This window comes from Neolamprologus multifasciatus, chromosome 20 (genome assembly GCF_963576455.1).
Source record: "Neolamprologus multifasciatus chromosome 20, fNeoMul1.2, whole genome shotgun sequence".
In the NCBI taxonomy this organism is placed as follows: domain Eukaryota; kingdom Metazoa; phylum Chordata; class Actinopteri; order Cichliformes; family Cichlidae; genus Neolamprologus; species Neolamprologus multifasciatus.
The window spans coordinates 19,271,181-19,293,791 of NC_140458.1; the positions used below are offsets into that span (position 1 = coordinate 19,271,181).

Consider the following 22,611-nt stretch of genomic DNA (forward strand, 5'->3'; position numbering starts at 1 on the left):
GTAATATTTAAATTTGTTTGATCTGAAACATTTAACAAACATACAAACAAATAGAAAATCGGGAAGGGGCAAACACTTTCACACCAGACTAAGTGAATTGGAAAAACACACACAATGCCTAATGGAAAAACTTGGATTCATTAAGTTTCAACCTCAAATGCATGCTACCATGCAGAAAGCATTTTTAAAAAATTGTTTATAGGTGTGAGATAATAAAAAGGTTTCATTTTAGGCCATATCATAGCTTTAGTCTTGATTTTGTGTCTTTCAGACAACTGACATTCTGCCTCACAGAATGTGGGTTTTTTTTTTTCTTTCGCTCACCCTCTCTCTCGCACTTTTTTTCTGCTTCACTCCGCACGCGAGCCTTGTGCTTTATGTTGGGGGGGGGGAGGGGCGGTAGTTACACTCAGTAGCACAGGAACAGAGCGGGAGGGAGAGAGAGAGAAAAAACCAGGGACACCAATGTCACATTAGTAAGGTATAGTAATCATCCACAACTATTTTTAGTTGCAGATAATAAAGGATTCAGAAAGTTTTTTCATGCAGGCCCATATGACAGAGAATATGCATGTTGTTTTTGTTTTCATATTATAATTTATATTTAATTGTGTTGTGGTTTGCAGTGTTTTGTGTTGTTTCACTTTAAATTTGTAAAAGGAAAAAAGCTGAAAATGTAAATAGTTAAAAGCTGAACTGTGAATAGTTGGTTTTTGTATTATATGATTTATTTATTACATTTTATGTGGAGTGAATAAATAAAAGTATATTTACGGTGGTCCCTAGAGACAAAGCACGTACAAACTTCAAAACATGTACGAACTCTGAAGCACGTACAAACAAAGTGCTCCAGGATGCTAGGCGCAGTGTTGAGCTTTTGTTACCTAGTGGTTACACAAGCCAGCAAGTACCAACAACTGGATTTGGTGTGTAGTAATAACAGGTAAATTAACTTTTTTTTTTTAATTATTTGAATATATATGAATGCTTGTGTATAAATACACAAACGATACACATATGCTTTCATGCTTTCAATTGTGTAATTTAAGTGATCTAGGTAAGTCTGTTTTGGAAGTTCAGTTCATGCTAGAAATGTGTTTTGGAGTTTGTACGTGTTTTGTCTCTAAGGGCCACCACATATATTTATATATAAACATATATAAATAAAACCACTTTTTTTACATTAGTAATTCCTTTTGTGCATAATTTTATATTATTGTTAATATTAAATTAAAGCAACAAAACAACCTGAAGAGCCGGTTCGGAGCCGAAAGAGACGGTTCTCTAAAAAGAGCCGGAAATCCCATCACAATTGTGTGTGCCTTCACTCGCTTTTCACTTGCGCTTTGTTTTGACCCCGAAAATGGCGGATCGGGCTAAAATCCTTTCCACGCCCACCCCCGTGACATCACGCTCCAAAGCCCTATTGGGGTCTGGAATGTGGGTCCTCCCTTCTACTGCAGAGTTGGGGGCAGTCTCCTTGTCTCCACCCCAGAAAAAAGGGTAACACCTCCTGGGTCTGGGTGCAGTTTCCCCCTCTAGGGGCAAGGGTACCTAGACCTGGGGTATAGAGTACGTTTGGGGATTGTGATTGTGTGTACAGTGTCTACTTATGTCTGTCTCGATGTTGGGTGAGTGCTGAGTATATGCATATGTGTGTGCCTGTTTGTCTGTGTCTATATGTCAGGTCGGGTATTAAATGCCACCTCTCTAGGAACATCTCAGGCCCTCCAAGGTATGGAGGCCTATCTCTCCCCACCACTCCCCCTGCCCTTGGCTGACGCCCTCAGACATTGGTGCGTTGGTGATTCTTGGTGTCCTGGGCTGGGCGCTCAGGTATGCACACTCACTCCCGCTGGCTGCTTGTCGGGCTCCTTTGGGGGGTGGGGTGCCCTCGGCCTCTCGGCCTGGGGCTTGGTCCACTCTGGCACAGCTGGCTGCCGGCAGAGCTCACATGCACGTCACTGCAACCCCCTCTTGCTTCTGCTCCGTGGCTGCTGGGTGACCCCTCATCTGGGGCTCTCCTCAGCTCTTTCCGAGAGAGTGGCACGGTTGCCCCGCGGTTGGTTTTCCCTGGACTCTTGCGCTCTGGGGGTCTCTGGATGTCTAGAGCCTGGATCTCCTTCATACCTGCTTCATGCCCTGGGGGACGCTAGCAGATCATTACATGAAGGAACCTTTTGAATTCAAGCGTGCTCATGCTCACAGGTGTACACATGGGTACTCACAGAGACTAACGACACCTCTTTTGGCTGCTACCTCAAAGCTATGCGCTGTTGATCTTACATGTTGCACAATAATATTCAATATTTAGTATTTACTGTTTTACACATAGACTATCACGATGATGTTGTTTATTATATTGCTCTCTTTTTTGCTTGTTTTCTCTCTCTCTTTTTTTTTCTCTCAACAGGTGATCCAGGTGATTGATATATATATGTATTCCCCCCCCCCTTTTTTTTTTTTTTTTTGTGCCCTTTATCACCGTTCCTCGTCCCTGCTGTTTTTCTTTCCCTCCCTCTGTTTCATTCTCCCTTTCTTTTCCCCCAGTCATGTCTGTCCCGTATGAAACAACTGAAAATAAAATAAACAATAAAAACGAAGATCAATCAAATGAACCAATACGGCAAAACCAGGATGGTCCACTTGGTATAGTAAATCCGTTGGGCATCTTTCTTGGCCTTCAGACAATAATTCTGATGGCAAAAGAACCAAATGGGACAGGCGGGAAAAGAAAAAGAAAATAAAAAATTTAAGTTGGAATACTGAACAAGATGTTACACCCCAGGGGAAACCGGTGTGCAACATTTCATTTCATTTATTTATTTATTTCACACTTGGTACAACAATTCAAACAAACCAACCACACTTTCTATCAAAAAGCACTACAACTATGTGTGAAAAGGAGCAGGAAGAAGAAAATATTCTTATTAAACCTTGCCCCCTACCTGCATCTACAATGCAATTTATATTACAAGTGGGCACCAAAAATCAGGGAACAAACTAACATTAACATTTATCTCCGGTCCTAACCCAAACCAAACAACAAATTTACAATCAGAATATACAAATTTACAATCAGAATATACCACTCCACATAGTAACAAGGAGAAAAATAAAATTAAAATAAATAAAACAAAAAATTATAATGGATCCTTTTTCAATGAACTCCAATTTCATTCACATTCTTCATATTGAGTTATCGTTTTAAGCATGTAACACTTTTTAAAACAATGTAAATTTATACAATTCTTTAAATTATAATGAAGTGAGTTCCACAGTCGTATACCCCTAACCGTTGGACTCATTAATCTTTGTGTAGTCCTAGCTAACTGATGCTTAAAATAAAATTTCCTTCTGCTATCTTCTCCCCCTGAGCACAAAAAAGTACTCTTTGTAACTTAAAGGGCAAAATATTATTTTTAGCCTTAAACATAATTAATAGTGTCTGTAATTTCACTAAATCTAATTTTAATAATTTCGATTTTATAAATAATTTATTTGTATGTTCTCTATATTTAACATTATGAATCATTTGTATCACTTTCTTCTGTAATACGTTTAGAGGTTTTATAGTATTCTCATATGTATTCCCCCAGACTTCAATACAGTAACTAAAATATGAGAAAAACAATGAAAAATATAAAATGCGCATTGTTTTATAGTCTAATAAATCTCTTACATTTCCCAAAATATAAATGTTTTTAACCATCTTCTTTCTAATACAACACAACACAAGGAAAATTTACAAAAATAAAAAGGGAAATGCCCCCACACTCCCTGCTCTCAAGGAAGATGAACCAAAAACTGCCACAGTTTTTCCAGTCAGTTTTTCAAGTCCCAAAAGGTAGCGGGCGTCAGGGTGAGCATGGCCGAAACAACAAACAAAACTCTCTAGAAATGAAAAGCAACTGGCTTACCCAAAAATACTGGTTTCTTAACTGCCTCCCTAACCAAAAAACAGGAGAAAAGGTTCCAAAAGAAAATGGCTTCTCACCCCTACATTAAAAATATTTACAACTATTTTCAACACAGCAAAAGCTTCCAGAAGACAGATTCACGTGTAGCCACATGCACAGTTTGTTGGGAACAGGAATTTGTAATCATTGTAGTCTCTGTATACGTTTGAAGTAATTCAAACAGTGTGGGTCTGGTAGGTGCTAATGCTAACATTTTTTTGTGTGAAGACCCAGTATTGTCATTTGACCATGATTATTGATTTATGTTCAATCTAAAAGATAAAAGCAACATCTGACTAATATTTCAGAAATCTCCCATTTTTATATTGTACAGATAAAAATATTGTTAATGGGATTCTTGTTTGTTCAAAAAAGTATTCTTATGACGGATATTTTTTTGGCATTAGCAGTTGTTGAGGTGATACAATTTTCACTTAGTTCCAGTGCATTTTCATGTGCCCTACACTAAGGGCAAAATATTAAATTTTCTTCAGTAATGGTCAGTCAGGCTACATGTGATCTTTAACTAACCTTTTTTATTGACAGGTTATCATTACTTAGGATACAGTGTGCAATACAAGGGGAATTCAGAAATAGTTACTGGGACTGAATTATTATGTAATAGTTTGTTCATAATTATCTCTTTCATCTTAAATGTAATCCCAACACTGAGAAATACAAAAAAGTAACTATTGAGGTTATTTTTAAAGTTGTTACAAAAGATCCAACTACTATCAAGAGGTATCCAATTCATTCTTCTTCTTTACTAACTGCACATTTTTATGCACATTGCTAGCTAATACTCCTTTATCCAATGACTTCACAAGGATGGGTTTGGGGAACTGTTTCTTCAAACGTCCTAAACTTTGCTCTGCACTTACGATATATTTAAAATGTGTTTTTGTTGTTTTTTTGTTGTTTTTTTATTCACTTTATATGGCAGAACCGTAGGGGTGACACAGGATTTTCTTGCTAGAAAAACACATTTTAAGGATGTATATTGACCCTTTGCTGTCTACCATTTTCATTTTTGAAACTGACAGACCTTTTAGAGGTGGTCACTTTGGTTTACAGTATATGTTTACAATTTTGATATTATAAAGTCCAGTGGTAGAAAATGTTTCACAGTCTTTTCTGGTTTCAACAAAATAATTAGCTTTTTTTTTTTTTTAAGCTTTAGCTCTTAGCAATGTAATGTGTGTTCTTTATTAATCACCAGAGCATGTTGCATAAAAAGAGATGATGTGTGCTAAAGTCAGGGTTTAAAAGCCAGACAGTGTTTTTTGTTTTAGTTTTTTGTTTTTTTACACAACAACAGAACGACTGCAGGTGTCCGTAAATTGCGGTATTTGAGAAGAGGAGCAAGCATTCAGAAGAGGAGAAAGCATAAAGGGGGTGACTTTTTAAACGTGTCAGGTAATTTAAAATGCAAGTTTTTATCAACTCAACAAACATCAGCAAACACACAAACTTGTGTGCAGCGTGCAGTTTGTCACACAGTATGTTGCTAGCGCAAGCTCCAGCTGCTGTATTTCACAGGGAAAGAAAAGAAAGAGAGCTAACTTCACTCAGAGATGGAGAAATATAGGAAAGACAGGACAAGAGAAGAAGAAGAGAGGAAGAACTGCTCAGTGAGATTTGATAAACTGGAAATCCTCATGTTTTTAAGTTAGATATTGGGTCTGTACATGTGACATAATATTTTTTCATATTGTGAAACATGCTGCAAAACAAACTGAGGCAGACTAATTGTGCTATTTAAATGCTGCATGAAAATCCTCTGCAGGTTAATGCAGGATAGCAAACCGGTTAGTTTGCTGTACTGTGATGGATTTAAAGTAAAAAAAAAAAAACAGTGTGTGACTGGTGTGGCTGTGGTTTCTTGGTCAGAGTTAGGTAACCTTCACTTGATGTAACATCAAGTGAAGCAGGGATTCATATGAAATTTAGCTGATGATGCTGAGATTAATTTACTCAATTCCACCTTCATACCAACTTTATACTGTCTAATATAAAGACAGTGCACTGTAAGTATAGAGGATGAAAATCAGGCAGGACAACTCATGAAACATCTTTTGACATCTGGTTGAATACAGTTGTGTATGTCCACAAAGAGCAGCAGCTCAGCTGATCACATCATGCACACTAAGAAAATCTGCCGGAACTCTCAATAAAAATTATTGTGAGTTATGATTCTTTTCCCCACAATGAGCCATTACAACCAACTTCAGGGTTCCCACACGGTGAATCCACTTCACCCTTGACTGTGTTTAGAGGCAAAGTCACCCTCTACAATGTAGGTAACCAAAATAGATATGTATTTTTTAAATTTTCCTATATATTTCCTTACTCCCAGATTCAAGCAGAGTGTAAGCAGAATGAAAAAAAAGGTAAACTGAAGTTTGTATTTGTCATCCAGGGAAGGACAGATTTTGTTTTGAAGTTGATTTGCTTTGCATGTTTGTTGTCTTTTGCTGTGTTTCATTGTGGAGTGTTTTATTTATTTTTTGTATTGCATGTTTTGATTATATCTGTTAATTTGTTCCGGAGAGACTCCGCCCTTCCCCGTTTACTAATGTGACACACCTGAGAGGTGACAGCCGGTGTTCCAGATCTACTGGCGTTTAGATCTACTGGCGTTTAGATCAACTGGCGTTGGTCGAGCAGATGTGTGGCAGTCTTGCGTTTCAGGAGCTGCTACCGACAAACCAGCAAAAAAACGCCAAATGTGTCATCTGTGACACTTGTGAGGTTATCTCAAACACACTCCGTCAGTCTTGATGCCGTTGAACAACAAAATGTTTACAAATGTTTCGAGTTTACCTGGTGATATCCTCATGCGCGACGCGATCCGAAAACAGCAAACAATTAACACCACGCCGATGTTGTTCACAGGACAGCAAGAGTAAACGATCGGGAGACTCTTGTCGTCGTTATCGTTCCCCTCGCACGTTTTATTTCTCCAGTTTCAGCGTTTTTGCTTCACAACTACAGCGAGCAGTTTACTTTGTGCACTAACATGGAGTCGAGTCAACCAGCGCCACCTCTGGCCAAGTGCCACAGCCTACAGCCAGATCAACTTGTGACACACATCTGCAGCACGTTTGAATTCGTTTCATGCACAACACATTTGTACCTTTCAATTGTCTCTGTCTGTGCGTCATGCAAATAAACCTTTGAAAAGAATGAAATGATATCATGTATGTACTATCAGGGTTCATTTGTACAAAATGCCAAATTATATACACAAAGTCATAAGAATCAACACCCTTGTTCATCATGATATCAATACTTTTGCCCATAAGAAAAATGTCGTGAACAAATATAGACACACTAATATTTCACCAGTGTTGTAACATCACATGTCGTTAGCATGGGTAAGATAACGAAATCAATACCTCAGATGGAAGCACCTTGACTGGGTTACTTCAACATCACTGGGTGACATGTCACTTTGATGCACAAAGTGGAATTATAGTTCAGGTGACCTGCATGCCTTTGCACTTTAAAGACACTAGAGCACCTAAAGGACGCATGGAAACATCAAGTGATACACAGATAAGACTGTTGCACAGAAATATGCAGTATCTGCACACTGTAACATGTTTAGTTGCTTTACTCAAGAGCCTGACTTCAGATGAATGACTCTGACAATCTAATTTTACTTGCAGATTGAATGCACCTTCTATGGGAAGTGGTACCACACGGTGTGTGTGGACTTCCCCTCTGCAGAAGGCAACTACAAATGTTGTGGTTGCTAAATAAACAGGAAAAATTGATCCCTGTTGTCTTCGCTTACTGATTGTTTTTAGTGTTGACAATCCACATTGTTGGGATTGCATCTTTCAACATGTTTGTGGGTAGATGTGGATGTACCAGGGCTAAGTGCAGCCACTCAGCCTCTACTCAATGTGATCATAGCAGCAGGTGCAGATGTGTCACAAGTTAATCTAGTAGTAGGCTGTGGTATTTGGCCACAGGTGGCAGCAGTGGACTGACCTCCATTGGAGACTGCTCCAGCTGCTGTGTGATAGTGGATCTGCTACAAATTGAAGATCACATGCAAGTGTTGGAAATTAACCCTTGTATTATGTTGAAAAACAAAAAAGTGACATTGATTTTGTTGCGGGTCATTTTTACCCGTACTGTGTAAATCCACTCAGAATTGTCAAGAAACTGCAATAAAGCAATAGCAACTTTCTTTCCCATGTGATAAACACGTAGAACACAGACATACAACAGTTAGACTTTCCATAACTATTTTAGGAACAATTTGGTTTTTCGCTCTTACAAACATATTTCTTTTGAACTTGCCCAATGTTCTCAGTTTTTCAATGCTCAACATTTTCGATTTTGTTCACATGATGGACAGAATGTAACTGTGTGCTTTCTGCAGATGTACGTCTTGCATTTCTCACACAAAATGCTTGTTTTACAACAGGAATCTTCCTAACTAAGATTTAAAACAATAGATTTCTACGTCTCCTCCAGTCCCAAAAACAGATGACAAACCAATCGCCACACCTGAGTCACTGACTTTCTTAAATCCACTCACTCTCACTGGCTCTGTTTATTACTAATCACTGTGTAACTGCTGTGGATTCACAGTAACTGCCATCTCCTTACAAATGTTCATTAGATTAACCACACTTATACAGACTATATATAACTACCAACTCTCCAGCCATGTTGATGGATTGCCTATATTGGCTGGAAATATTCATTTCCAGAGAAAAGACACAGACAGACTCTGCTTACAGGATGTGATGTGACAACACTGATGAAATATTGATATGTCATATTTGTCCAAGGCGTATTTCATTGTTATGGAAAAAGAGAATATTAAAATCATGATGAACAGGGGTGGTGATTCCTATGACTTTGTGTATATAATTTGGCATTTTGTACAAATGTAGGCCAATAATAAATATATGATATCATTTCATTCTTTTCAAAGGTTTATTTGCATGACGCACAGACAGAGACAATTGAAAGGTACAAATGTGTTGTGCATGAAACGAATTCAAACGTGCTGCAGATGTGTGTCACAAGTTGATCTGGCTGTAGGCTGTGGCACTTGGCCAGAGGTGGCGCTGGTTGACTCGACTCCATGTTAGTGCACAAAGTAAACTGCTCGCTGTAGTTGTGAAGCAAAAACGCTGAAACTGGAGAAATAAAACGTGCGAGGGGAACGATAACGACGGCAAGAGTCTCCCGATCGTTTACTCTTGCTGTCCTGTGGAAAACATCGGCGTGGTGTTAATTGTTTGCTGTTTTCGCGATCGCGTCGCGCATGAGGATATCACCAGGTAAACTCGAAACATTTGTAAACATTTTGTTGTTCAACGGCATCAAGACTGACGGAGTGTGTTTGGGATAACCTCACAAGTGTCACAGATGACACATTTGGCGTTTTTTTGCTGGTTTGTCGGTAGCAGCTCCTGAAACGCAAGACTGCCACACATCTGTTCGACCAACGCCAGTTGATCTAAACGCCAGTAGATCTGGAACACCGGCGGTGATTTGAAGAGAGTGCTCGGAGACGCAGGAGCGCGGGGTTGGTGTAGCAGTACGTGGCGAGGGCATACGACGGCCAGTGTGCGGAGAGACAGAGGGCGCTGTGCTGCTGCTGAAATAGCTTGAGGCCAGAGGACGCTACGGTGGGGGATTAGTTGGCAGCGGGACCGGGGACGCCGCCGGGCTTTCCTTGCCCGTTTCGATTTTCCTGGGCTTTAACGCCGTGGCTGACGCAACTGGACTTTTAGTATTTTATTGTGTGTGTTCTCCCTGGCCAGGGTTGTTTTAATTACTTTTAAACTTTTAAACAGTTTTGTATAATAAATTATATTATACAGATTCATATCGTTCTGTTCCCTTGGCTGCTCAACTGATCCGTTTTTTTGGAGGGTTTCCCTCCTCAGAGTAACACCTGGTCAATCCACTTTACATATTCCCATCTAGTGATATTATTTTATCATTATGTTAATTTACCACAAGGTTCAGTTAGCTTTGCACAAAAATGGAAACCTCCAAAGAGCTACTTTTCACCTTGAGTACATTTTTACTTGAGTAAAGAGGTTGAATCAGTACTAGAGTATTTTTTAACAGTATTTGTACTTCAACTTAAGTACAGAATGTTTGTACTTTTGTCAACTGTTTATACATAAACAAACCTCGTTAACTTTAATATCCGAATTCACCATTGTGACGGGATGTATTACAGAAAATAAGAAACAGCATAACAAGCCCACTTTAATACTATCCACTCCACCTGTTTGACAAGCCACCATGTTTGTTGCGCAAGAGGTTTATTGAAGAAAGTAGCTGAAGCGTCAGGTTCATTGATGAAGAAACCCACACAGATATAAATCCTCGATGTTCATCAGGTGAGTTTTAGTTACCTTTGAGGGACAGGATGACGCATCAACTTGTGCAGAGGTTTAAAAATGGAAGGGCATTCCTGCATTATTGTGAACAAACCACAGGACCACACAAACTTTGTCAAAGTTATTATTGTAGAATACTTTGTATTTTTTTTTCTTTCATACAGACAAAAGGTGTTGGACTTAATTCCCATTAAATTCTCTTAGATTTCCATACAGACTTGGTCTACAGTATACAGGTGTGTTCTTTCTCATATATAGATATTTATTCGCTTAAATAACAGGCAGGTAACTCTTTAATATATTCAATAGTCTTCATGGTTTGTTTGTTTTTTCTTCTTTTTTTTTGATCTTTTTTTAAATTTCAGCACAGTTAAGGCTGCATTTTCTGTCTGCAGAACAGGACTGTTTTGTGCAAGAAGGGGGACCATTCCACACATAATATTTACAATAGTATGTATAATGAATAATGTAAAAGCCTTCATTTGTTCCTGTGGTAACATGGCAGTAAATACTGGTGGCAGATCTAAAAGAGCAGCCTAAACAGCACATGGAAGCACTGCACTTCTGCAGTCTCTAGCTCTGCATCGCCTTCTGATTCTCCAGCTTCTGGGTCCCCACTTTGTCCAGTCTTTCAGACTATAATGAGGTACATTTGTATCTCCTGTTCTCTATTTATAGAGTGGTGTCTCTGGTCTTAAGAGACTGTAAGCATCTCTGCACCTCTGCACACTTCAGGGGCTGTTCACTGGACAGAAAACACAGCCCTCAGAATATGCTCAGGAGAATGTGCAACTGTCTTTCCATCAGTGGGAGCACCGGTGGAGAAAATCAAGAATAATAATCATAATAATAACAATATAATACAAGCGCTTCCATTTTGTTGTTCCTCTCTTTACAAAAAGCAATTCAAATAAAAGAAAGAAACATTTTAAAAAAAAGTGTAACAGGAACATAGTACCTGTAAATCAAAGATCCACATGTGCACATTTGGGCGATCTGTACAGTGGTGCAGTTGTACAATTTAGAATTTTGATAAATAATTCTGATAAATATATTCTTCTTCACATTGTTTTGTCTTTTGTGAATCTGGCTCACAACATGATGTAACATGGCTGGACAGATGGACAGAGATGGCTGGACAATCAAATTTACACCACTTGAGATTATCGCCCTGTAGTCTGGTGTGTGTGTGTGTGTGTGTGTGTGTGTGTGTGTGTGTGCGCGCGTGTTTTCATACATACAGAAAAAAGCGCTGATGTAGCTGTGCTGAAATAGAGGAGACTTGAGCAGGATGTGCGCATGCATGCGTGTGTGTCTGTGTGTGTGAGAGACAGAAAGAGAGTGAGCGAGAGGAAGAGAGCAGATGTGGAGAGATCAGTAGCCTAAATGACTTACCAACACATAAAGAATGACATTAATGATACCAAATGCATGCTTCAAAACAGACAGACCAATACAGTGTCACCACCTGCCCCACCCAGCTCGGGTCAGTTTAAGGTGGTGACGATGATGATGAGCATTCAAGAAGACAAGAGTTCTGTACAGGTAAGGGTGTTCCCAGAAAGCCCTGCGCACTTACTGAAACAGAACAAGCAGGACAGATGCGTTCTCTCGCTGTGGTTTTAATCTTATGGTTGGGTGCGTTTGTCGACATGGCAGTCTTTTGCATATCGTCTGCCCTTGCCTTAGTCTGGCGGTGGGACAGGTCAGCTGCAGGGGAGGTGGAGGGGCAGAGAAAGGGGAGGTAGCAGGAGTTTGCATTGCTTTGAGGTGTCACACTCTGAGGCAACATGAAGTCAGCGGTCCACCCACACCTAGTACAATATGGGATACAGGAGGGCGCTCTCACAGCTGCTCTGGAATGTGATGTTTGGAATGTATGTTCCATGGAATGTCAAGGTGGAGGTGATGTCACTGGTATGGTCACTATGGTGGATATCTGATTTTTTTTTTCTCTTCTTTTGTTGTTTTCAGTGGGCTGTGTGCTCATGCAGTATGTTATGGCCTTTTAGGTTGGCAGCTTAGACATAATGTCTGGCAAAGTGGCTGACTGGGTTTCTTGTAGTGAGTGAGATAAAGGCATGGGTTCAGCAGGAAGTTAGCTTAGTTTAGCTTAGCTTGACATAAAGACTAGAAACAGTTCAGTTCTTCTAGCAGCACGTATAAAGCTCACAGGTTAGATGTGGTTTAATACAGAAGTGTACTTAGCCTGACCCATAAATCACTCTGCATACAAACCTTCCTAAAACCATGACTTATCCTTCTATTTCTAACCATTTCTTTTAGGGATTCTCAAAGTTTAGATGATTGGTTTCCAGCTTAGCAAGCCTACATTTACTTCACTGTTTGCAATGTCTAACCAGATGTTTTTTTATATGGGTAATTGTGGTTAATTGTTTGTTTGTTTTTTAAACACTAGTGAGCTGTACTATTTTTTTACACTGAAATTGAGTTGAGTCATATCTCCTTCTGCACTGCATCACACCATGGTATGACATATTGAAGAGCGAACAGATGTACAGTAATGTAGTTGCTGGCTATGTTTTTAAGGGCTATGACCTGGAAAGGACTTGGTTGATACTTGTGTTTGTTACCAGAGGCTTTGGCCTTATTTCCTGGATGTGTGTTGAAAAGTGAATGAAATGCAGTAAGTTTAAATTCCATGCCCTTTCACCTTTTATATGATGAGGCACCACAACAGCAAACCTTAAGAAAGCTCTGTTGTAAAAACTGTAATAGATCTAGATTAGTGTCACAAAGAAAACTTACTACCTGTTTCATGAGCCTGCTGTCCAGAGTCTGGCTGGGGATATTTTAAGCCCTGAAATCTTTATTGCATCCAGTTTTAATTTTAAAATAATTTCATAAATGAGACTTGGACCTGCATAAACAGCATAAAGTGGAAATAAATGGAAATAATGTGTCAACAACTATGAGACCATTATGGGACTGTGAGGTTTGTGGTGTAGCAGCAGCAGTTCCTCTTGTTTGCTGTCTAAAACATCCTCCTGCAGCACAGTCCACTGTCACCACAATGCTGCTCTTTCTTGTAGCAGTTTGATGTCTCTTGACAGCCAAGAGAGAAGAGATTTTGACCTGCACGTGTCCTGTGTTTTTCAAAGGTTACAGAACCATCAATGTATAGGCTTAACCCCTGTATCAAACACTATCAGCCTTCACTCACTACTATTGTTATATCTGCATTTAGGATGGCATTTACAGTTTCTTATCTGTGTGTCATATGTTTTCATAGATATTGTGATGAATAGCTGTCAGACTTTAACTAAGATTTTGCTTGTTTCCCTGGAACAAAACAAAAGCAATAAAATTGCATAACTCAAAAATTTAAAAGGGAGATGTCATGTGGTAATTGGAGTGCTTTACAGGTGTTTCTGAATAAGTTAGGCTAACTCTTTATGCTAAATGGAGCTAACTAGCTAAAACACATAGCCTTATGTCCTTAAAGGTATCCCAATCGATGACCTGTACATAGTAATGGAGGGGAATGCGCAAGGACATAATAACGTTTACAATACGCTCTTCTTGGTTGTACCTGATATCTAAAAGTGAACACTGACATTAGACACGGGCATGTGGTTGAGACAATGAGCAGGTTAAAATGGCACAATCCTTTTGTCTGCGCAGAGGGCGCTGGTTACGTAACAGAGACGACCTGATCATGTGAGCAGGAGGGGCTTCCAACCGAGTGCACGTTAAGTCTTAAAGGGCCTTCGCCTGTGCATTGCGTGTTTGATGGCATTTAAAGGGTTAATGCTTCCCAAGCATTCAGCTTTTTTTCCAAAAAGAAAAAAGCTGACACACACGCACCGACAAACTCGTGGACGTAATGCGACAAAATGAGCAAAGGAGGAACAGCAAGAGAGAAGACGATGGGACACGGAACAGAAATGAAGGGACTGGAAGAGGATGTCAGCCATGGAGGTTGCCCAAGGTGACAGGTGCAGATATTCCCCATGCATACTGGGGATATGGCAGGAGGCTTGAAATGAAGTTTACACAGTACGTAGACATGTATATATCCAAATTAACATGACATCTCATACACTGTTCATCTCAGAGCAATATTCTAGATAACAGGTCATATGAACAAATGGGGCAGCATTCAAAGACAAAGTGAGGTGATGAATGAGTTCTGTGTTGTTGCTTCCCAAACATTTATATCTATGTATCTATAGACAGATACATAGATAGAAATGCCCTGATCTTTTAGACATTGTCGCAGCCATTGTATTTAAATGAACAGCAACCTGTTTTTGTTATGCTTTTGTTTGTTTTTTTCAGAAGAGACAAGACAATACACGTACACACAATGAACGAGAAAGAGGGATGAAAGAAAAATAACTCAAAGTTTCTGAGAAGAAATAAAATGATATATAAGAACGAAATAAATGAGCACCATTATGTTGGGAAATAAATGAATGGGAAATGGAAATGACTGTTAAAGCTTTAACAAAGCGTTTTACTTATATTACAAGCAAAGTAATGACTTTGAAGCGGCTGCAGAATCTACCCAGATAAATGGTGGCAGATAAATGGTGGTGGAAAGTGGGTGACAACAACATTAATGATGAACACCAATAGAAATGGAGTGAGTCAGCCCCCATAGCCGCATGGCCTTGTTCTGCTGAAGTATTAAGGGATGTGTGGTTTTCTTCTGGACGTCTGCCCCCCACCCCCCCCACTCAGACCCTGCCAAAGCAGACCTGCAGGTGTGTGTGACAAGAGCGTGCATGAAGTCGGTGTGCAGCTGGGCAGGGTGAGTAGGGTTCCACAAGAAGGGGGTGACAGACTGAGTTGGATGGTTTTGTGGGTAAAGGAGGGGAGGGACTGGGGTGAAGGTGGGGAGTCAGACTGAGAGGGCTGGAGTAAGGGGAAAGGGAGGGAAAGTGGCAACATGTTCTCAGGGAGTTGTAAGCAGAAGTCTCCGGCCATTGTCCACTCCCTCCTTGTCCTTTGCTCCCTCTTGCGAGCTTGTTGAAAGGGCGATTAGATGAAAATGTCATGTGTGTGTTCTCAGCCCTCTCTTGTTCTCACCCTAACTTCATCCCCCCTTTTTCCATCCCCCTCCCAAACCCAAGTTCAGCTCAGTTATAAGGAGGTCTCCACACAGTAGAGATGGGCCGGGTAGGGGGTTGAGGGTTTCACCGGCCTGTCCCTGCCATGATGATTATGGTGGTGGTGATGACGGGGGCTTCGGTTATAGGTGATGACTGCGTTGGTGCTGTTTCGGTTGCTGTAGGCGACCATTGAATCAATGCTGCTGCTGCTGCTGCTGCTGCTGTTGTTGTTGTTGTTTCGGTTGCATGGGGTCACCGGGAGGCTGTACTGGCGGTAGGGACGAGTGGGATGGGTGCGAGGCGGGGGTTGGGGCTGGGTGGGAGGCGGGGGCGGCTTGCGGAGGGCCGGGTGCAGGTGCTGGTATCTGCTGAGTTCTGATTCGTCATCCACATCGGTGTCGTCAATCAGCGGGATGTTGTGGATGAGGTCATTGATGAGGAACTCTGGGTGGACCATGAAGTTGTGGATGGAGTTGCGGGATTCCGGTTTCTCCCGGCCCTCGTACAGTGAACTACGGAATGCTTTCACCACTCGCATCTGCCCAGAAGAAAAGAGATCAGGGAGAGACCACAAAAAAGACAGAGGAGAAAGTCAGAGAAAAAGAAGAGAAAAAGGAGACATGGGACCCCAAAGACAGACCCACTTGTGTCCTCCAGCAGACAAACAGAATGAGAGACAAGCAGACACTCAGGGCCAGGTGGCTGCAGTTAAAATAAAGGCAATGTAACTTCAAATGGTCTGTTAAATTTTTGACCAAGAGCTGTTGTGGAAGCTGAAATTAATAGGACTCGCTCAGGACAAAGGCACATCAATCTTCCACTTTTTAAACAGAATACAAGTAAAATAATATTTTAAAATGATAAAATATGCTTCATTTTATTTTATTTCATTCTAATCGACACATCAATATTATTTTCAAGGATAAGAAACCCTTAATTGTATGGTAAGTTCATTCTCTTAACTTTGGATATGGTTAGGCTAGCGCTATATCTCTTGCTTTTTTTTTTTTGTTTTTTTGTTACTTAAGTTAAGCTAAACCTAAACATCAAACTCTTAGTATGAAGAAAGATTTTGAAAAAGATTTTTAAAAGGCTCAAATACACAAATCTGAACTGATACCCTTCTTGTGTCAGTCTGCTAAATATAAATTTACAGCAATTAATAAATGATGAATAAGTGATATTATATTTTAGGCTTTAAGGTGCTAAATAGTATGTGTCATCTGAACAACTTGACAAATTAGTTCAAATCCCTACTTAGCTCTTTTCGCTCTGCCCCACAGATGCCTTTTTGAATCATGCATCTTTAATTGCCCAGAGTGATCAAACCCAACTTCTTCATGCCCTAAGCCCCTTGATGTCATAGATTTTAACACTGTATTCTTAAAAGCAGCCTAAATACTGTAAGACCCATGTTTTTAATATTTATATTATGGCACGGATTCAGGTAAGAAGCAAGTTAAGAAAATGCTATAAAGATGACGTGAGAGCACAAATTGATATAATCATTTGACTGGTATGGAAGAAGGTTGACAAATAGCCATGGAAGGAAAACATGGATTAAATAAATATATTTATAACTTTGTTTAGATAGATGTTGTTTTAGGTAGTTTATTTCTACACCTGGATCTGCATGATGTCATTGAAAGTGGACATCCCTAACATAGACAAAGCAAAGAAGTCTCTTGCTTAGACCTGTTGTTTATGAAGGGAGGCCAATCAAAAGAAAGTTGGCTTAAAGTGAGGGTAGTGTTAAAGGACGAGTTTCTTTCAGACAGGACCTCTATGACCTTAGAGGTTGTTATAAGACAGCAGAATAGGTCATCTTGAAAATAAATTGGTGCATTTCATTTAATTGAGATATATCACCATATCATGTAATAACCACCTAAGTCCTTTGTGTTGCCTGCATGTATGATCCGTTCTGCATAGAAACACATTTTTCAGAAGCTACACCACATTGTTAAATAAGCAGAATAGATCTTGTTTAAAGTTTTTAACTATATCACCATCCAAACCATGGCACTGCACTATTTTAATAGCAATCTATCTGACAATTGTCCATTTGAAGATTAATTATACTGGGGTAACATCATATCTGGATTAATTTAGCGTCAGCTAGACATCCACCTGATCCTGTGTGTCTCCAACACACAAAAGTGAAAAATAAATAGTTTTAAAATGAGTTGGCTGATGACATGTTTCTGTCAGTTCTCACACATCAGTCACACCTTACAAGACAAAAACATTCAGTAGCCACCATCACAAAAAACACAAAAGCTGCAGAAACTTTACATCACACACACTTGGCATATGTGTCTATACGACTGTGTTTGTGTGTGTGCATCTGTTGGGCTGGTGATACATTATGCATGGGAAAAACACTCATACCTCAGCACACAGGATCACAGGCATGCACACACAGATGAAGGTGTTTGTTAGGCACAAATGGAGAAAGAAGCAGGAATGGTGAGTGTGTTAATTCAATATACAATAAAAGAAGAATTTTGCAAGAACCTATAGCAGTGACCAAACACACATACACACATAAATAATACACGCATGCAGCAGAGTGGACCAGAGTTATCTCCACATCGTGCAGTTTGGAGTCTGAATTCCGCATGCATCGGGCAGCTGTCAGTCATGGGGGCTGTTTGTTAAAGAGAGCTGCTTTATAAACACAGCCAAACTGTGAGTCATTCAGTCAGCACCCCGACACGTGTGCTCATGCACATGTGCAAAGTGTTCTGTGTGCCATGCAGCAGTGACAGACAGGAGAGCAGAGTGACAAGAATGATGACGATGAAGTTGCTGCGGGTTGTAAAATAACAAATCTTGCAAAACAGAAAAGTGACATCATGAAGAATCAGCAGGTTAGAACACTATGTGATTAGCTAGATTACTAGTAACAAAAGAGTGAAGCTTGGGTGCCAGCCCTGCCACACAGAGAGAGACAGTCAGGTCATGCTGAATCAGATCTTTGTCACTTACACTCTCTTTCTGTCTCTCCCTCTCTCTCACACACATGCTCGCACACAAACACACGCACAAGTGAGTTTTACGAGTGCACTTCAAGGTGGTGTATGCGTGCATAAACACATTCCTTTGCCATAGCAGTTGGTCCATGCACCCCTCTCCAACGCCCAAACAGAGGAAAAGAAGCAGCATGAGCTCAAAAGAAAGAGAGACAGTTTAATGCAAATATACTGACAGGCAGAGGCAGACAGAGCCTTATACAGAGACAGTTTGGCCGAATGAGATCGGCAAAGAAAAAGCTTCATGTTCACTGCAACACCTACTGGAGTCCCAACTGTGATTATGAGAGGCGGATGGTCAAGCAGCTGAATGGAGTTCAATGCTGCAGTTGGCCAAACTAGGAGAAGTCTCTATATATGACTCTGGCTCATATGATAGACTGAGAGACATACAGATGTACAGACAGACGGTCAAGCGGTAGGTTCAGTGCTTATCTGTTTTTCCAAAGAGCATGTCAGACAGTAGAAAATCACCTCATGCAGCCTGAGAAGGTTTCAGAATGTTACTTTCTCACTTCGTCAGTGCTCGGTTTGTTTTCATTTTGTCTCCATGGTAAGAGTAAACTTTCGAGTATATGACGCCCACCAGTGTGACCAGAGAGGCCCGGAGGTCAGGGCACTGCTGTGTTACTTATTCCTCTCAACCATTTCTTTTCTCTCTCTCCCTCTCTCCCTGTTGGCTCTTTCAGCAGTGCTTGATGGAAAAACAATGATGGTTAAAGTACGAGGAGAAAAAAGGGCGCTGGAAGATAGAGAGGCAAAAGAACTGCTGATGAGAAGAGACTGCAACATAAATACTGGGAGAAGCTGTGAGGTAGATGACTGGTTAATGGTTCTTATTTCCCGAAGTGAGGCCCAACTGAAGAGGCATTCACCCATGGATATAATGAGCTGTAATCCATAGCGACACCTTGTGGCATTAAGAGCATCTTTTCTTCATATGTCATATGCTCACATCCCATTTAAGGGTGGAGGCTGATGTATTTTTTAATTTTTCATTTAAAAATTCTTTACTAAAGAACTGAATGAATTAGAGTAAAATATCTTATTGCCCTTTGTTTTTTCCCGACAAAAGTAAACTTAAAGGTTAATCTCTTTAATGGGACTTGCTCGTGGAATTAACTAACTCAGCTTGAAATGAAACAAAACTGGATCCATAGATCACTTCTAAAGATCCAGAGGAATCTCTAAGATCCAACACAGCTCAGGTGAATGACTTTTTATTATTTGTGATATTTCCTTCAAATTTGCCTTTGCTGTCTTCTCATAGAATTGGTCAGGGAGTCAGTGGTGTCAATGTCAGGGTGTAGGCACACCATAATTCAACAGGGCACAAGTCTGGTTGCTTTAGAAAGAACTTTGGGTAGTGGATTAGAGTCTGTCCCTAAAACAAACTGTGGATAAGCAGCAATGCTGGGGGACAGGCCACTAGCACATGGGCATCTGCAAGTAATGTGAATTTGGTGCTTTGGTCCAATCAGACAACCAACCCCTGGCAATGAAGGGGACATTTCCCTCATCTTAAGAGGTCATTTTTTTTTTTAAAAAAATGGGTGATAATATAAAACAATTTCCTGAATTGTGACAACTTCACTGCCAACTTAAACTTGTGGTCACTCATAGTATTACAGTCCAAATCTCTTTCACACTGTTAACAAATTAATATAAATAATCATAGAGTAAAACTGTTTACAGGACAGTCACAGCTACTACAAGGCCAATTTTACCTTAAACATTTTTTAAAACAATTTTCAGTCCATTTGCCCCAGAAGTATGACTATCCCAGCTGACACTGGACGAGTTGCAGGGTATAAACTGGACACAGGTCATATGCGTACTGGATATTAGCATGTTTTCACTGGCATAGAAGAGGAAAACACTGAAAAAAGGTAGGGATTTTATTTTTTAAAAAATGTCACTATAAAAAGATTCATTTATACCCCTTGTAAGCTGTTATAAAATCCAGTTCTAGCTATGTGTTATGTGTGCAACTATGCTTGCTTACACACCACTAAGGCTTGTGAAAAAATAAAAATGGTGCTCACAGATTTTCAATTTCCAATAAACATTCAAATTAATGTAACACAAAGTCAAAAGAGAGCCATGACTTGGATTCTCCTCCGGATTGTGGGTGTAAAAGCACACTTCACCCACTGTAAGCAGGTTAGAATGTGGACATTCACTGATAGCAGTAATGTCTACAACCAAAGAACATCTGAATACTCACAAATTTCTCACAAAAAAAAATGGTTAAGCATTTTTATCACGATTTTGACCAAAGGGACTATAGATGGCGTATTAGGGCCACATTAAGAACAGAAATATTACTGTTAATTTTGAGAATAAAGTCAAAATCTTGAGATGAAACTCAAAAGACAAAAGCTAAAACACAATTTTGACTATGCAAGTTGTAGAGAGTATAGCAGCTGTGGCAGTGTTTGATTTGAAATAACAACTTAAATCTCAAAATTCTGACTTCATTCTCAAAATATTATTTTAACTTTTTCTCTCAAAATAATATTTAATCTCAAAATCTCTTTCTGTAATCATTACAGAAAGCACTTAGAGTCTGTGGTAAATCTTTAACAGAAGAATCAGCATGCATTAGCTAATGCATGCTGATTCTTCTGTTAAAGATATATATATATATATATATATATATATATATATATATATATATATATATATATATATATACACACATACATATACACACAGTGGGGCAAAAAAGTATTTAGTCAGCCACCGATTGTGCAAGTTCCCCCACTTAAAATGATGACAGAGGTCAGTAATTTGCACCAGAGGTACACTTCAACTGTGAGAGACAGAATGTGAAAAAAAAATCCATGAATTCACATGATAGGATTTGTAAAGAATTTATTCGTAAATCAGGGTGGAAAATAAGTATTTGGTCAATAACAAAAATACAACTCAATACTTTGTAACATAACCTTTGTTGGCAATAACAGAGGTCAAACGTTTACTATAGGTCTTTACCAGGTTTGCACACACAGTAGCTGGTATTTTGGCCCATTCCTCCATGCAGATCTTCTCAAGAGCAGTGATGTTTTGGGGCTGTCGCCGAGCAACACGGACTTTCAACTCCCGCCACAGATTTTCTATGGGGTTGAGGTCTGGAGACTGGCTAGGCCACTCCAGGACTTTCAAATGCTTCTTACGGAGCCACTCCTTTGTTGCCCGGGCGGTGTGTTTTGGATCATTGTCATGTTGGAAGACCCAGCCTCGTTTCATCTTCAAAGTTCTCACTGATGGAAGGAGGTTTTGGCTCAAAATCTCACGATACTTGGCCCCATTCATTCTGTCCTTAACACGGATCAGTCATCCTGTCCCCTTGGCAGAAAAACAGCCCCATAGCATGATGTTTCCACCCCCATGCTTCACAGTAGGTATGGTGTTCTTGGGATGCAACTCAGTATTCTTCTTCCTCCAAACACGACGAGTTGAGTTTATACCAAAAAGTTCTACTTTGGTTTCATCTGACCACATGACATTCTCCCAATCCTCTGCTGTATCATCCATGTGCTCTCTGGCAAACTTCAGACGGGCCTGGACATGCACTGGCTTCAGCAGCGGAACACGTCTGGCACTGCGGGATTTGATTCCCTGCCGTTGTAGTGTGTTACTGATGGTGACCTTTGTTACTTTGGTCCCAGCTCTCTGCAGGTCATTCACCAGGTCCCCCCGTGTGGTTCTGGGATCTTTGCTCACCGTTCACATGATCATTTTTACCCCACGGGATGAGATCTTGCGTGGAGCCCCAGATCGAGGGAGATTATCAGTGGTCTTGTATGTCTTCCATTTTCTGATGATTGCTCCCACAGTTGATTTTTTCACACCAAGCTGCTTGCCTATTGTAGATTCACTCTTCCCAGTCTGGTGCAGGTCTACAATTCTTTTCCTGGTGTCCTTCGAAAGCTCTTTGGTCTTGGCCATGGCGGAGTTTGGAGTCTGACTGGTTGAGGCTGTGGACAGGTGTCTTTTATACAGATGATGAGGTCAAACAGGTGCCATTCATACAGGTAACGAGTGGAGGACAGAAAAGCTTCTTACAGAAGACGTTACAGGTCTGTGAGAGCCAGGGATTTTCCTTGTTTGAGGTGACCAAATACTTATTTTCCACCCTGATTTACGA

At 40.1% G+C, this 22,611-nt stretch overlaps 1 protein-coding gene and 1 long non-coding RNA gene across 5 annotated transcripts in view; one reads left to right on the forward strand and one right to left on the reverse strand.

The window, feature by feature from the left end:
• Nucleotides 1-6,556: 6,556 nt before the first annotated feature.
• On the forward strand, nt 6,557-11,283 carry LOC146494821 (uncharacterized). The gene is made up of 2 exons (XR_014871395.1): nt 6,557-9,268; nt 9,395-11,283. It is a non-coding gene; the product is annotated as an uncharacterized LOC146494821 (long non-coding RNA).
• The window catches only part of atp2b3b (ATPase plasma membrane Ca2+ transporting 3b), a 100,044-nt gene continuing 87,886 nt past the window's right edge, over nt 10,454-22,611 (reverse strand). For 3 of the 4 annotated variants that reach the window (XM_085144650.1, XM_085144653.1, XM_085144651.1), the window contains one exon: nt 10,454-15,961. In XM_085144650.1, the coding sequence (XP_085000776.1) occupies nt 15,455-15,961 (507 nt within the window). In that variant the 3' untranslated portion in view covers nt 10,454-15,454. The remainder of the gene's footprint in view (nt 15,962-22,611) is intronic. The other variant, XM_085144655.1, reaches the window with a different exon arrangement.